General features: G+C 46.6%; 1 protein-coding gene across 1 annotated transcript in view; it reads right to left on the bottom strand.

Moving 5' to 3' along the window:
• FECH (ferrochelatase) overlaps positions 1-14793 on the bottom strand; it is a 36390-nt gene extending 21597 nt beyond the window's left edge. The window contains exons 1-4 of the mRNA XM_069569300.1: positions 14606-14793; positions 8558-8684; positions 2378-2497; positions 589-737 (exon numbers count right to left, since the gene is read on the bottom strand). Of these exons, the coding sequence (XP_069425401.1) occupies positions 589-737; positions 2378-2497; positions 8558-8684; positions 14606-14651 (442 nt within the window). The 5' untranslated portion in view covers positions 14652-14793. The remainder of the gene's footprint in view (positions 1-588; positions 738-2377; positions 2498-8557; positions 8685-14605) is intronic.
• Between the last annotated feature and the right edge of the window lie 1101 nt (positions 14794-15894).

A 15894-nucleotide genomic window follows, 5' to 3' on the forward strand; every position in this document is an offset into this window, starting at 1 on the left:
ACTAATTCACTAAGTCACTCAGTTGTGTATGACTCTTTGTGACCCTCTGGGACTATAGCCCACCAGGCTCCTCTGTCCATGGGATTCTCCAGGCAAGAAGATTGGAGTGGGTTGCCATGCCCCCCTCCAGGGAAACTTCCCAACCCAGGGATCGAACCCCCATCTCTTACATCTCCTGCATTGGCAGGCAGGTTCTTTACCACTAGCGCCATCTGGGAAGCAGCAGCCTCAACTGATTTCCCAAAGATTTCTTTCTTCCCGGGACAATGATCTGTGCTGCTTTTTTTTTCACAGTTGGTAGCCTCTTCCTTATAATCCAGCTCAGCACACACCTCCAACTTCCTTTTGAGGCTAATGTTCCAAAACCTTAGTTTTCCATTTGTAACATAAGGAAGTAGTAGAAAAGGCTATACAGCTGAAGACAGAGGATAATGATAACGCCAGAGAACTGAGGTTGGTGGCCGGGCCCCCGCAAATCGAGAGCTGCTGGTACCCAGAACTGCATTTGGCATCCAATAATGTTGTGAATTTCATAACCACCCCTTGAAAGAACAACACTAGTGGGACATGAGTTGAGAAATGCCCTACCTGTGTGCGGGGACAGCTCATCCAGTAGCTTCACCATGCCTTCCCCCTGCTTGGAGGTCCACATCTTGATGGGCGATCCGCCTCCGATCCTGCGGTACTGCTCCTGAATTTTGGGGGTTCGGCGTTTGGCGATGAATGGTCCCAGCTTACTAAATCATTGAACATCAAAATCATTTTATTCCAGCTTAAGCAACCTCAGAAACATTTTCTATTCGATTTAAAACAAAACAAAAAAAAGCAAAATTTAAGAAGAGCCTAATAAAATCAAGCCTTTAGAAACAGAAGCTCAAGGTCACTGACACCAGCCAGCTCTTTCGACCCAGATTAGGGAGAGAACCTGACAGTCCCCGAGGAGCACCTTCCTCTGCCCCACAAGCGGCTCCAGCAGCAGGAGCCCCACCACCTGTGCAGAGCCCGTGGCTGTGTGCCAGCCACTAACTTAACCCCTCTTGATCCTGCACCTACAAGAACTGGGACAAACAAGACATTTGGCAGTGCACAGCCCTCTTAATTCAAGAAAATGCATATTAATATACTTGCCCACCTGAGCAAAGATGTACGGGCAAGCATGTTCATTGAACACTGAACACAACCCAAGTGTCCGTCAGTGAGGCACTGGTTAAATAAATGAAGGTATGACCATACCATGCAGTTCTACGCAGTCATGAAACAGAATGAGCCAGATCTATACCATCTGTTATGGAATAATCTCCAAGAAACATTATTAAGTTTCAAAAAAAAAGTAGCAAAGTGACGAATAACATACATGAACCCATTCACATTTGTGTAAAAGGGGGGGATTGCGTAGGTGTGTGTATCTACTTGGATGTCCATGGACTACTTCTGGACCTAATAGCATTTATCTCTGGAGTGGGTTAGTGGAAGGCTAGAGTCCAAGGGGAAAGAGATACCCACCTTTTACTGTAAATACTTTTTAACTGTTTGCATTTTTATCATAGGCATGCATAATTTTTTTTATTTAAAAACTCTATTTTAAAGAAAAAGGAAAGGGCTGCCCTGGTGGTTTAGTGGTAAATCCCACTGCCAGTGCAAGAGACATGGGTTTAATCCCCAGGCCAGGAAGATCCCACTTGCCACAGAGCAACTAAGCCTGTGCGCCACAACTATTGAGCCTGTGCCCTAGAGCCCGGGAGCCGCAACTCCTGAGCCCACATTCCGCAACTCCTGAAGCCCAAGGACCCTGGAGCCCGTGTTCTGCAACAAGAAAAGCCACCGCAATGAGAAGCTTGCCTGCCACAACTGGAAACCCTCGCTGCAACTACAGAAAGGCCTGTGCAGCAACAGAGACCCAGCACAGCCAGAAATAAAATTATTCTTAAAAGATAAAGACAAAGGAGAGAGGGAAGAAGGGAAGAAAGAATGAAAGGGAGGGAAGAAGGACACCACGAATCCACCTTCACATCGCAAACGAATCGTACTCATTGCTTCTCTGAGTGTCAGCCAGTCGTCAAGCACCAGGCACAAATATATCTCCAAAGATCTTTAAAGGTCCTTCCACAGTGTGCCCAGCCCACCGCGATTCCCAGAGCTCTGGGGAGAAAAGGGCTCAGGGGGACTCCTTACTGACTGGCTTTCTCTCTCCCCTGCAGTTCTTCTGATATCATAGCTTTTTCATAGCCAACAGAAAAATAAGAATGCTGCTCCAGTCCTAACCAATATGCACTAAAACCATTTTTTTTCTTTTGGAAGCTACAGAAATGAGATCCAGGGAGGGCAGAATGTACCACACAGGGAATGGATGGAGGACAGGCGCCCACACGTATCTTACTTTTGGACAGGCAGTGTCATGAGGTCTTGATCCAAGAAGAGCCTCTGAAGGAAGTCCTGAACTTCTTCGACGGTTTCGGGGCCTCCCATGTTCAGCATCAGTATTCCAGTCTTCGGCTTCCTGCGTAAAACAAAAGGTAACAGTGGGTTTGAAGTACTCGTTTTGCTCTAAGGTAGACTCTTGGTTCAGCCGGCAGAGTCTCACCTCGTCTGTCCAATGCAAAGACGGAAACGGCGGCTGGCAGGTCTCGACACGGCCGTCGCAGTGAACGCAAGGGGCCAGGTCCGCTCAGTCCCAGACCCGGCTCAGATGCTGACCCCCACCTCCTAGCTCCACCCCAGCCGCTGGACGGCCCTGGGCGCCCAGTGTTTCTCTATTATATTGCCAGCTCTGAACAAAGACCCTGTTCTTTGGGGACAGAGTGTCAAAGTATAAACGTAAAATTGTCCTGAGGCGGAAACTCCTGTTCACAAGATTGCCTCATGACTACACAGGTTACCTGATCTCTCCAGGCTTAAGTCTCCTTGTCTGTAAAACAGAGGGTTCACCAATTACCTCAGGAGGTTACTTGGAGGATTAAGTGGATAACATGCTTGTCATTTAGCACGATCCGGCACGTTTGGTAGGTTCCATTCTACACAGTGGAGCTGTGGGCAGCCCTATAACTTTAAACCTCCACAGTGAACTACTAGCCCAGCTCTCTCTCTAAATAAATACGTCCTTATTTATTCCCTTCTCTTTGGTTAATTATTATATTATTACTGACTTAAGTTATTCCCTGCTACTCCACTTCCTCCTCCAGAGCCTGCCTGAACGCCTTTTCAGGGTCTCCTGCTGTGATGAATTACATTTCTCACTTTCCCCTTACCTTTCCACCCTTCACCTAAAACCCAACTACCTGAGCAACTCCTACGAAACACCGGTCTAAGTTACTCAAGTTGGTTCTGAGCTAAAGAATCAACCATTACTGAATGAGCAAAGAGAAACAAAAAAGAAAGTCAAGCAGCTTCTGGGACCTTTTTTAAAAAAGGACTGTGCAAAAATGCAATATACGCACAACGCTAGGCAACCGTTACAGCGTTCTAATTCCTAAACATTTTCGTCGCCCTCAAAAAACTCATACCCGTCACCAATATTCCCCATCCCCCCGGGCCCTTACCCCTGGCAACCTCTAATCTTCTTATAGATTTGCCTATTCATAGAACAGAATCATTTCTGGCCTATTGGCCTAAATAATATCATATGTGGTTTTCTGTGTCTGCTTTTTCACCCAGCATAAAATGTGCAAGGTTCATTCACGTTATAGCACGAATCAGTACTTCTTTCCTTTTTGTGGCCGAATAATATTCTATCATATGGATATCCTCTCCACTCACTCTTGATAAAATGAGAAATAAGCAGCCTCACATTTATTTAAAACGCCGTTATTACAAATGCTGAGGGGTCTACTTTCTCTGTCTCCTAGGCCAAAACCACCTCCAGTTATAGCAGTGACTGGAGCAATCCTGTTGAGATGGCTCTCGTTTGGAAGATTGCTCGTAAAGGGTTCTAAAGCTAATGATATGATGACAGTTTAATTGCAATTTTTAAAAAAGTGTCAGTCATGTTTGGCAATCATTTTAGGCAATAGCGCGGGTCAAATTTATACAAGTGGAAACTGTTTTCTTGATTGAACACACTTTAGATGGATGAAGTAGATATCTGAATTCTTGGCCTAAATTTTCAAAATAAGAACCAATTCCTGGGGAAAGGGAAGAGCTGCATTACAACAAAGTCAACGATTTTCTCATTTAGACCCCACTGTATAGACTAACCAAGGTCACTTTTCCCACCATTTTCTTAGGCCAGGGTTTCTTGACCTTGGCCCTGCTAACGCTGGTAGGTGGGTAATCCTTTGTTATGGGGCTGACTTGTGCGTTGTAGGAGGCCGAGTGGCTACCTTGGCCTCCAGTTACTAGATGGTAACAGCACACGCCGCACCCCAGCTGTGACAACCAAAAACGTCTCCAGCTATTGCCAAATATGTCCCAGGGGACAAAAATATTCACTCCCCACCCTCTGTTCAGAACCACTATGTTAGAGAAATGGGTTTAATCTCCTTTTACCAAACCAAACAACTACTTTGAAGTTACTGTTCCATAACTTTTCCACACCCTCTGACCAGAAGTCATTATCAATGAATTAACAAACCTGTGTTTAGTTTTCTTTTCTTGATATCTGAAAATTCCAGATTCATTATATTGTGAAACTGTAATATTCCCTTAATCTTTCCACTTAGGCCACTGGTGTTCTGGGATTCCGTCTTTCACCCTCAAAAAGCTGTGACTCACAATAAATTAAGCGCGTTTTTCCATGGATTGCTGCCAGTTAACAGATTACTGGTTAAGAGACTTACCTAAGCCACAGAGGGTATCAACGTGCAAACAGGATTTAGAACTGTTTTTCATCTATAACACCTGAGCTCAGAACAAGAGTGGTTTTAAATGGGATGTTACTCTGTCCTGCAAACCCATGTTTTTGCAAACCATGTTGATCTTATACATGAAAGAGACACACGATGTGAAAATACCTAAATACACTTGCACTTAATTCAAAACTGTGCTGTGCATGATGAATGGAGCATTAGGAAGCCCTAGTCTGACGCCCTTTATTCCTGAACGTGAAGAGCAAAGCTTTAGTCAAGGGTCAACATCTCCTCTCCCCTCCAGACACAGCACATCTGAGACCAAGGTCTGATTGGCCAAGTTCCCTTTGTTTGAATGGAAGAGTGATCCCGGCAAACATATGCAAAGTTTCCTCATTTATATTTATATTCTTGACTTCTCAAAATAGAAGGTTTTTCCTTTGAACTGTTAATTGGATAAAACCAAAACTGAAGCTCATCAATTAATAAAGGAACAAAATAATTATACTCTGTTGTATATAATCGGCATCAAAATAAAAAAAAAAAAAAACCAAATCCCAGCTCTTCATTAAATCCCCTAGATTTAATGGGGCCAGAGGATCTATGTGGCCTCTAGAACAGGGTTTGGCAAACTCCAGTCCATCGGCCAAATTTGACCCCATGCTCCCTGACTGCTTTTGTAAATAAAGTTTTATTGGAATAGAGTTCCATTCATTTGTTTACATATCACAAGTGGCTGCTCTCGCATTGCAATGGGAAAGGTGAATAGCAGTAAACAAGACCAAGTGGCCCATGAAGCCTGAAAAATCGCTCAGGGCTTTGCAGACAAATTCGTCCTGTAGTATCGTCCAGTGCAGTCTGGGCAGTAAGCAACACAAGGCCTTCATCATATCTGGCATCAGAATGACTCACAAAGACACCACTTCATTGTTGTTGTTCAGTTGCTAAGTCATGTCTGACTCTTTGAGACACCATGGACTACAGCATTCCAGGCTTCCTTGTCCTTCACTAGCTCCTGGCGTTTGCTCAAATTCATGTCCATTGAATCAGTGATGCCACCCAACCATCTCATCCTTTGCCACCCCTTCCTCCTGCTTTCAATCTTTCCCAGCATCAGGGTCTTTTCCAGTGAGTCGTCTGTTTACATCAAGTGGCCAAAGTATTGGAGCTTCAGCTTCAGCATCAATTCTTCCAATGAATATTCAGGGTTGATTTCCTTTAGGATTGACTGGTTTGATCTCCTTGAAGTCCAAGGGACTCTCAAGAGTCTTCTCCAACACAATTAGAAAGCATCAATTCTTCAGTACTCAGCCTTCTTTATGGTCCAACTCTCATATCCGTACAGGACTACTTGAAAACCCATAGCTTTGACTATATGGACCTTTGTCAGCAAAGTGATGTCTCTGCTTCTTAATATGCCATCTAGGTTGGTCACAGTTTTCCTTCTAAGGAGCAAGTGTCTCTTAATTTCATGGCAGCACTCACTTCATTATTTCTCTTTTTTTAAACGGTGACTTTAAAAAATTAATTTATTTTTGGCTGTACTAGGTCTTTGTTGCTGAGCACAGTCTTTCTCTAGTTGCTGAGGGTGGCGGCTGCTCTCCAGTTGGGCTGCACAGGTTTCTCACCACGGTGACCTCTCTTGTTGCAGAGGACGGGCTCAAGGCACACGGGCCTCATTAGCTGCTGTGCACGGGCTCTGCGGCTGTGGCACATGGGCTTAGTTGCTCCTCAGCATGTGAAATCTTCCCGGACCAGGGACTGAACCCGTGTCCCCTGCGTTATCAGGTGGATTCTTAACTACTGGAGCACCAGGGGAGTTCCATCATCTCCTGTATTCAAAGGCCAGAGATAACCACTGTGCTCTATAACATGGATAAACAAATCATCATTTAAGAGAATACTATTGAGTGAGTGAAAGTCGCTCGGTCATGTCCGACTCTTGGCAACCCCATGGATTGTAGCCTGCCAGGCTCCACTGTCCATGGAATTCTCCAGGCCAGAATACTGGAGTGGGTAGCCATTCCCTTTTCCAGGGGATCTTCCCGACTCAGGGATTGAACCCAGGTCTCCCACATTGCAGGCGGATTCTTTACCAGCTGAGCCACCAGGGAAGCCCAAGAATGCTGGAGTGGGTAGCCATTCCCTTCTCCAGAGGATTGTCCAAACCCACGAATCAAACCAAGGTGTCCTGCATTACAGGCAGTTTCTTTACCAGCGGAGCCACCAGGAAATACTCTTAGGCTATTAAAATAACATAAACTTTTTATAGTTACGTAACAGTCATATTACTAAACAAAAACAGGAAGCTATAAAAATAATTTATGCAGCATTATCACATTTTGATAAATATATACTGAGTAAATATTAATAGGTATATGAGTAACTATTAGTAGATACAAGTATAGAGACAAAATATTGGGTGGTGAGATTATCAGATTTTTTTTTTCTCTTGTCTGTACTTTCTAAAATGAACTGATTTCTTTTCTATAAATATGATATAAAGTTACTAGAGTTGGGAGTTTTTTTAGATTTTTTTAATTCAATTTTAATCATTTAATCTTAAGGCTATTTATGTTGTTGACTTTGGCCACTAGGATAACATAGTAAAAAAATAATTTTTCTCCCAGGGTTCCACATCCAATCAGTTCTTCAGGTTACACCAAACCCTAAATATTTAGAGCATTCTGTACTATGGCTGGGGTGAGCAGAGAGGGGCAGGGTGGGCAGAGGAATGGCTTCCTGCTGGGCCTGCCCCCAGGACACAGACAGCGTCTGTGCTTCCGGTCTTCCTCCCCAAGAGTGCTCTTTTAGGAGCCCAAGAGTCAAAAAGAGTTGACTTGGGGCCCCACCCTGGTGCCCAATCCCCAACAAACCTCAGTTCCCTTCAGATGCTCAATCATCATGCCCAGGGTCACACGTGACAAAAAGTAACAAACACAAAATAAGACCATTTTATTTTCAAAGCTGTAGACCTCTGGCAGAACAACTGGTCTAGCAGAAAGGTCAGGGAGTTAATGGCTCACAGCTACTTTCTTTCTCTCTCGCCCAGTGTTCAAGTGCACCCCTCGCATCTGTGTACTCGTCTAAAAGTGCCCGTCACAGTCTTCTAATGCGTCTGTACCGGAGGGAGACTTGAAAACAGCTGAGGCTTCGGATATTGAAAAGGACACTCAGCAGCAACGCCAGGCCCGCTGACGTCCAACCTGCAGACAGCAGAGGTGAGGGAGGGACGTGCTTTGTTCTTTGATAAACGGTAAGTCCTATTATGTTGTTTATAATTTTGTTCAATGGGTTTAACAGTTTACTGCAGAAATTCATGGTAGATTATTCTTTTTCCTGCACAGGACATGTATTTCATGAGTATAATTATGTTAGGTTCATAAACACATTTCCAGTATATACATAATTTCTGTTACATGACATGTTCCAGAACTAAGTTCCCACCTGATTTGCTGACTGCACACAACTCTGTGTCGTTTAACAAAAGCCCTGTGGGATTTTTATTTGTCAAGCAGATCTCAATAAAGCTGGGCAAAAAAATTTTAATTAAAAAAAAAAGGAAAAATCTATCAAAATTCAAAACAATGTGTAAAGCCTTAATTGGAGGTGAAATCTACAGTTTAACAGCTTTTGAAAGGAGGCCAAGAAAATAACATACTGCTTCTTACATACTGGGTTGTCCCACCACCTCTCCTCCTAGGTAGCTGGTATCCACTGGTGTTTACGTCAGAAAACAAGGAAATCCTTATTAGTATGTAAAGTCGGACTCATACCTGTTCCCCGGCTGAGCCTGAGGCTTGGGGCTTCTGGCACGCTGGGCGGTTTCCATGGCGGCTGCTGCTGTGGCCACACCCGACTGGCACCTCCACGGCTGACAGGCCTTTGAGCCACCACACAGCACTGTGACAAAATTAAAGGGGCAGCATGAAATCTAGCTGGAAAGTAATTTCTTTTGAAGAGGCCCTCAGAGCATAATTCCTGGATTTAAAATTTAAAGGGGTGCTACAGCAGAGGCGATTTCCCCAGCGTTTCTCTGCAGGTGGGTGCAGGCCCTCAAGCCTCGTCTGAGGGGATGGGGTGGTGTCCCCTGGGATGGCGTCTCGCAGCCGCCTGCACGGAACTTTCTTGGAAGACTCCTCTCCCTGCTTTGGCTGCCGGTTTTCATATGACCCTTCAAGACAATCACTGCATGTTATGATGGAGGCATGCTACTTATGAAGGTGAGGAGCCGGTGGAAAAGGTTCAGACCACTGATTGAAGGAGTGGCGTGCATGCGTGCTAAGTCGCTTCAGTCACGTCCAGTTCTTTGCGACCCCATGGACTGTAGCCTGCCAGGCTCCTCTGTCCATGGGAATCTCCAGGCAAGAACACCAGAGTGGGTTGCTGTGCCCTCCTCTGGGGGATCTTCCCGACCCAGGGGTCGAACTCGCGTCTCTTATGTCTCCTGCACTAGCAGGTGGGTTCTTTGCAATTAGCACCACCTGGGAAGCTGGGCCAGTTTTCCACACTGGCATAGATCTCATATCTACCCACGAGCCTTCTCCAATACGACACTGGACCTGAGAACCCCAGGATCGAGCCTGGACTCCGACAAGCTGGGAGAATCCCTGTTTCCAAGGGCCAGTGCTGGCCCTCCTCCTTCTCCACTCCACTCCACGGGGTATGCCATCTGTACCGCCAAGGACTCGTGGACTTCCAGAGCTCCCCCCACCATTTCTGACCAGGCTCCCAGTGCCCAGGACCCCAAATTCCCTGACTCCAAAGCCTCACTTCCAGGGTCTGCGGGCCTCTTTGAGGCATCCATCCTCCTGAGGGTGGGCTGTACCATCAGTATCAGTCATTCTTGACCTAAAGGGTGGCCAGTGGGTGGCTGCTCATGGGGTCAAGAGTGGAACTTGAACACTGGAGTAGGCACAAGACTCTTCATCACGCCGGCAGGCCGGGCATGAAGAGAGAAGCAGGCAGGTCTGCCCACCAGAGGCAACTTGCTCAAGGCCCTGGCATTTACACGGCAACTGTGAAGAGTTCAAGAGTTCACCCTTCCAGCCATTAGCAAGGTCTATTGTCACCATGGCAGAACAGAACATAAAACAGTCTGCTAGCTGGCTATAGACGGGTCTTGTCCCAGGCACCTTAAGACTTAGTCGTGGGCCTGGAGAGTGGAGGAGTGGAGGAGGGCACGGGCCGTACCCCATTATAGCATGGAGAGCATTCATCCTTAAACAACACGGAGTGAAGTGAAACGGAAGCCACACAGTAGGTACTGACGCTGGCAGTGCGGGACAGTGGTTACTCCTGTGCCCCACAGCATACACATGACTTCCCCACCCCGTTCTCAAACCAGCAGGTCTCAAACCAACGTGAGAGCAATCTTCTACCCTCCTCCCACTTACGAGTCAAAGGCGTTCTGGTGAGGGTCTCGGGCTGTGGACCACCAGGTGGAACTCTCGACAGTTCTGCCACTGACTAGTAACAGAACTGGGACTGACTTGTAACCTTTCTGACCCTTACTTTCCCACGGAAAAATGATGACACCCTGCTATCCAAAGCCTCCTGGTAAACATTACAGCAGGTAAGACCAGTGGAGTATTTTGCACAACGCCTGCAGGTGGCGCTAGCGGCAAAGAATCTGCCTGCCAATGCAGGAGCCTCAAAGACACCTGGGTTCGATCCCTGGGTTGGGAAGATCCCCGGGAGAAGGGAATGTCACCCACTCCAGGATTCTTGCCTGAAAAACCCCACGGGCAGAGGAGCCTAGTAGGCTACAGTCCAGGGGGTCAAAAGAGTCAGACACGACTGAGCATGCATACATACATATGCCCGTATCATTTTCTTTTGTGTCTAGAACATCGGGGCTACACCTGCTCCTTTTTTTTTTTTTTAATTTTAATCACCTGCCATGTCTATAAAACATAGGAGAATGGTATTTCCTGGCCAGTTAGATTTCCAGCTATCCAGATTGTGCACACGCTCAGCAGAGCTAATAACATGAGCTTGAGCCAAACAATCCTTAACTCAAAGCAGAAATGCAAAGACGGAAATGCAGAAGTGCAACCCCACTCAAATGAAGTCTCAAACCAACTCCCATCTCCTTGTTTTAGACAAGCCCAATTCTGATCTGCATGATGAGACCTAAGCAGGCTCTCAATTAAGCCACCATGTCCCCAGTTCCTTATACGAATGGGGTTATATCAGATTCTATGGGGTATCAGAATGGAAATTTGGCATTACACAATTTGACATTTGGTACTATAATAAGATTTCTTCCTGCAAACTTTAAAAGGGGATGGGGTAGGGGTGGGCAAAAAGGGATGAGAGTCTCCAACCAGTACATTAGTATTTCTTAGAACAATTAGGGAGCTGGGAGCTTTTTGAGCTGCTATCCTATTGCCATGCCCTTAACTTACAAAATTCTCTTCTCTGAGGTGAAACACATTCTCAAAGAAGGGTGATGCTGCTAAAAAAAAAAAAACAAACAAACAAAACCGGATCCTTTCTGCTCAGGATATAGGGTTAACACACACCCACTTCTCAAGGACTTCTCTAAAACACTCCTTCCTAGTGGTCCAGTGGTAAAGAATTCCCCTGGCAACCCAGGGGACACAGGTTCCATCCCTGGTTCCGGAAGATCCCACATGCCTCCGGGCAACTAAGCCTGTGCACCACGGCTAGAGAGTAGCCCCCACTCACAACTAGAGAAAGCCTACACACAGCAGTGAGCATACAGCAGAGCCAAGTATCAACCATCAATAATTTAAAAACAAATAAATACAACACTCCTCTCCCCAGTGATCTGAAGACTCTAGAGAAGCAGTGGGTCTCCTGCTGCTGCTGCTGCTGCTAGGTTGCTTCAGTCGTGTCCGACTCTGTGCGACCCCACAGACGGCAGCCCACCAAGCTCCGCCGTCCCTGGGACTTTCCAGGCAAGAGAACAGGAGTAGGGTGCCATCGCCTTCTCCAAGTGTGTCTCCTGCCTAATGATTAGTATTAATCCATCTAAAGGAGTCTAATTATTCACAGAACACAATGGGACTTCTGAAAATACTCAGCTAACTGCTTGAGAGAAACTCAGAGGCACAGGCAGCATCATCCAGTGTAGAGAGTGTTCTGAGCTAGAGAGATCCAACTGAAAATTCCAGACAGGATCAAACGAAGTTATGTGGCAGTACTTGGGCAACTCGCTGAGCTACTCCAAGCCTCACTTTTCCTCATCTCTAAAACAGTGATGAGGCCAAACTTTCAGCGCTCTTGTAACGATTAGGAAAGCTTTTAGAAATCTATATCCAGCCCCAAGAACAGTGCCTGGCACAATGCTGGTAATTAAGCAAGAAAGAACACTCAATAGTAAAGATTGGCCCACCCATAAACTAAGACCAGGTAAGTCTAACCCTACTCTTGGCATGGACAACTGGTCTACCTTTGGAAGGCCTACAGACAATAAAAGCTATAAAACCAAGGGGCACGCAGAAGAGAAGATGGTGTAAGAAGATGGTGTAAGAAAGCAAAACTTCATCAATTCCTGGACACACCAAATACATGAATCGTTCAAAAGTATACCTGTGACTTAAGATGTTCATGAGTATTAACTGGTCCCCCCAAACCAAATTATTTAATATTTTGGCTGCCTGGGGCTGGTATACAGGAGAGTAGAAAGCAAGGTACACAAGGACCTAACACTGCTCTTTTCTACCACAGAGGAGATGAGGATTATTTTAAAAGGTCCTTATAAATACGTGTACCATTTTAAAAATTAACAGAAATAAGGTTCTATGCTATAACTATTAATAAGCACTTGGGGAGAGGAGGCTTTAAGAAAAGAGTTGTTATCTATCTGATATGGAGCCAAAAGGTTCTAATGTATTACTTTAAACATTGATATGTATATATTTTTTTATTATTTAGATTTGCTTTTTTTCTAATTACAAAAGACATATATGCCTAACATAGAAAATCTGGAAAGGAAAAGGCACAGAGAAACAATAATTATTCTATCAACTTTCTAAAATATACATATATACCAGGGAGCTTCTAATTAATTCTGTAATATGCTAAAAACAGAATATAACATTTTGCTTTGCTACTTTGAGAATTCATTTTGAGAAATACTATTCAATTTTTCCTATCCCATATGTTAATCCTTTCATATAAAACAAGATACAGTAGTATGAAAGTGAAAGTGAAAATGTTACTCAGTAGACTCTTTTGAGACCCCATGGACTATATAGCCCACCAGGCTCCTCTGTCCATGGGACTCTCCAGGCAAGAATACTGGAGTGGGTTGGCATTCCCTTCTCCAGGGCATCTTCCCGACCTAGGGATTGAACCCAGGTATCCTGTATTGCAGCAGATTCCTTACCATCTGAGCCACCAGGGAAAATCAGTCTGTAATTCAACTAAACTTCAAATCTATTTCTGCTGTGGCTTCTGAATCCTTCCAGTTAGCTACTTATCACCTGGACAGCAAAGCATTTAAAGATCCTCAAATTGTTCTATGACCTCAACTCTAGAGCCAGTCAGACTTTCTTTGCCACTGGAAAAGGTCAGTTAAAGAAAAGACTAGTTTGACACTTCTTTCAGCCCTGTTACTGGCACTGGGCTCCCTTTTCTTAAAAGATAATGTCTTTCATCTCCCACTGCCCTTACTGACCTGACTGTCATTGGCCACTGGGTCCTAACAAAGGCGCCTGTAATAACATTTGGAGCTCAGAATGGACTCTCTCCACTCCTTCTCAGTAGGTGCCAGATTGACAAATTAGGGAACTTCTTTTAAAAAAAATTAATAAATCAGGTCTGGGTCCAATTACCATTCAAATGCACTAAGCAAGCATCTTAGCAGAGGGCAGCCTTTTATGTAACAGTAACATTTTGAGGGTATCTATGTATCTACTGTGTGCCAGGCCCTGGGCTACAGCCTTTACCTGTAACCAGCTAATCTTCATGGTAAGCCTATGAGGTATTACCTTCTCTGTGTCTGGCAAATTTCACGCGGGGGTGAATGCCTCACTCCGGAATGGAGGAAGGCGGGACGCGGGAGGTGGGGTGCGGGGGTGGGTAGAAATCGCAGGGACGCTGCAGAGCTCGCTAGTGTCCCACCTAGGTGTGTCTGAACCAGGGTCCAATCCGCTCATCCTACGTTCACCTCTGTATCAGAAACCTGTGGTGTTCTCAGTGGGTCTTATTTATTTTCCAAATATCTCTAGGAAATACTAGCCCAGGCTGCCCTGGATTATTTATTCTTCAAATATCTAATTTGGGCTAGAAAACTATTCTCCAAATATCTAATCCTGGGCTAGTATTTTCTAGCCCTGGAGTGGGTCCTGCTGCTAAGGACGAGTGAGCACCGGGGTGATGCCAGCGGCCAGGGCAGGGCAGCAGTGGGCAAAGTGTAATCTCCGCCACCAGGGAGGGAAGCCCAGGGAGGAGACCTCTGCTGATGCTCCTGACAACGATGCCAATGTTACTGTCTCTGCGGCGGGCCCTTAACGCACTCTGCCTCCCGTGATCACAACCATCCTGCGGCTCTCATTAGTCGTATTTTACAGATGAGATCCAAGGCTGAGAAATTTCAGCCCCTGCTCACGGCCACCCACCTGACCCACGGGGCTCCGGAACCCCTCCCCGCGGCCGCTCAGGATCCCCGGGTGACCCACGTTAGCCCCCCTCTCGCTCCTCCCAGGGGAGGCCCCCTTTCCGAATCCCTTCTCCGCCCCTCTGCGCCCCCCGCCGCCGGTCCAGGACGTTCCCCAGGCTCCGGGGCCTCGGCGTCCGCTGCCCGCTGTCCCCGCCTCGGCGGCGGCGGCGGCTGCCACGGCCCCACTTACGCCGATCGCGGAGCAGGACGCCCGCAGATCGCAGGGCCGCAGCCATGTTTGTGCCGACTGAAAGCGCTCCCGGGGCGGGCTCGGCCGGGGACCTGGGTTCCTCCGGCGGCAGCACAACCAAGAACCCGCCCCGCCAACCGCCTAGCGGCGGAGCCCAGCACCAACCAGCCACGCCATCCCACCGTGCGGCGACGCCCCGCTCCCGGCTGCGCGTCCTCTCATTGGCTGGAGGGTGGGCGTGACCGGAGGGCGGGCTCAGGCGGAGATACGCCCCTCTGTCCGGCGGTTCCCAAAGCAAAGGCCCCTGCCTGCTGAATTCTAAATGGTGCGTTCTGAGCTTTAGTGGTGTCCGACCTTTTCTGACCCCATGGACCGTAGCCTACCAGGCTCCTCTGTCCATAGGATTCTCCAGGCAAGAATACTGGAGTGGGTTGCTATGTCCTCCTCCAGGGGATCTTCCTGACCCAGGGATCGAACCCATTTCTCTTACCTCCCCTGCATTGCGAACGGGTTTTTGTTTTTTTTTTTGGGGGGAGGGGGGTGGTGTGAAAGGGCCCAGGACTATGCTATTGGCATCTTCCACCCCAACCACCAAAATGCTGTTCCAGTCACCCTGAAAGAATGGCCCTGGTTGTAAGCACCTACCTAACCAAGGCAGGAACTGCAGGAAAGAGCTTTCTTGACATTTCCATTAGTTACATAGGACAATGCTTTTGCCTCAATGCTCCAGTTTTGTTGCCTAGTTGCAGCACAACTGTGCAGACCCTGTTTTATTTTGCTTTGAGAAAAGATATTATTTTATGTCAGACACTTATGACATAATTATTAAGTTCCTCTGCAGTATCTCTTTGCAGCAGAGTTTGACAGCTGGGAACCAGAAAGCGTTAAACCTTACGCTGCTAATGTAAGAGCATTAGGAAAAGTGAAGTCCAGTCCGGCAACTGCATTTTTTTTGGAGGGCTGGGACGGGGAGGTTCGTCAGTATCATGTCAGCTCACCTTTGTAAGGTGACTGCCAGGCCCCAAACCTGCCCACGAAACAGGTGCCCCCCTCATTTCTAGCCCTTCCTCATTCTCACACCTTGCCCACCCTTCCAGTTCTTACCTTCAGTACATCTCCAAGTACAAGATCAACCTTTGGAACAGAAAGGTGTCACATACCATTTTTTCATTCACTGAACAAATATTGAGCACCTACTGTGTGCAACAGGGAAACAGCCGTGAAGAGAACAGACAAGGGTCTTACATGGGGATTTGGGGAGAGACAGAAAACAATCACAATATGTAGTA

The sequence above is a fragment of the Ovis canadensis genome, chromosome 23 (assembly GCF_042477335.2).
Source record: "Ovis canadensis isolate MfBH-ARS-UI-01 breed Bighorn chromosome 23, ARS-UI_OviCan_v2, whole genome shotgun sequence".
NCBI classification, from domain to species: domain Eukaryota; kingdom Metazoa; phylum Chordata; class Mammalia; order Artiodactyla; family Bovidae; genus Ovis; species Ovis canadensis.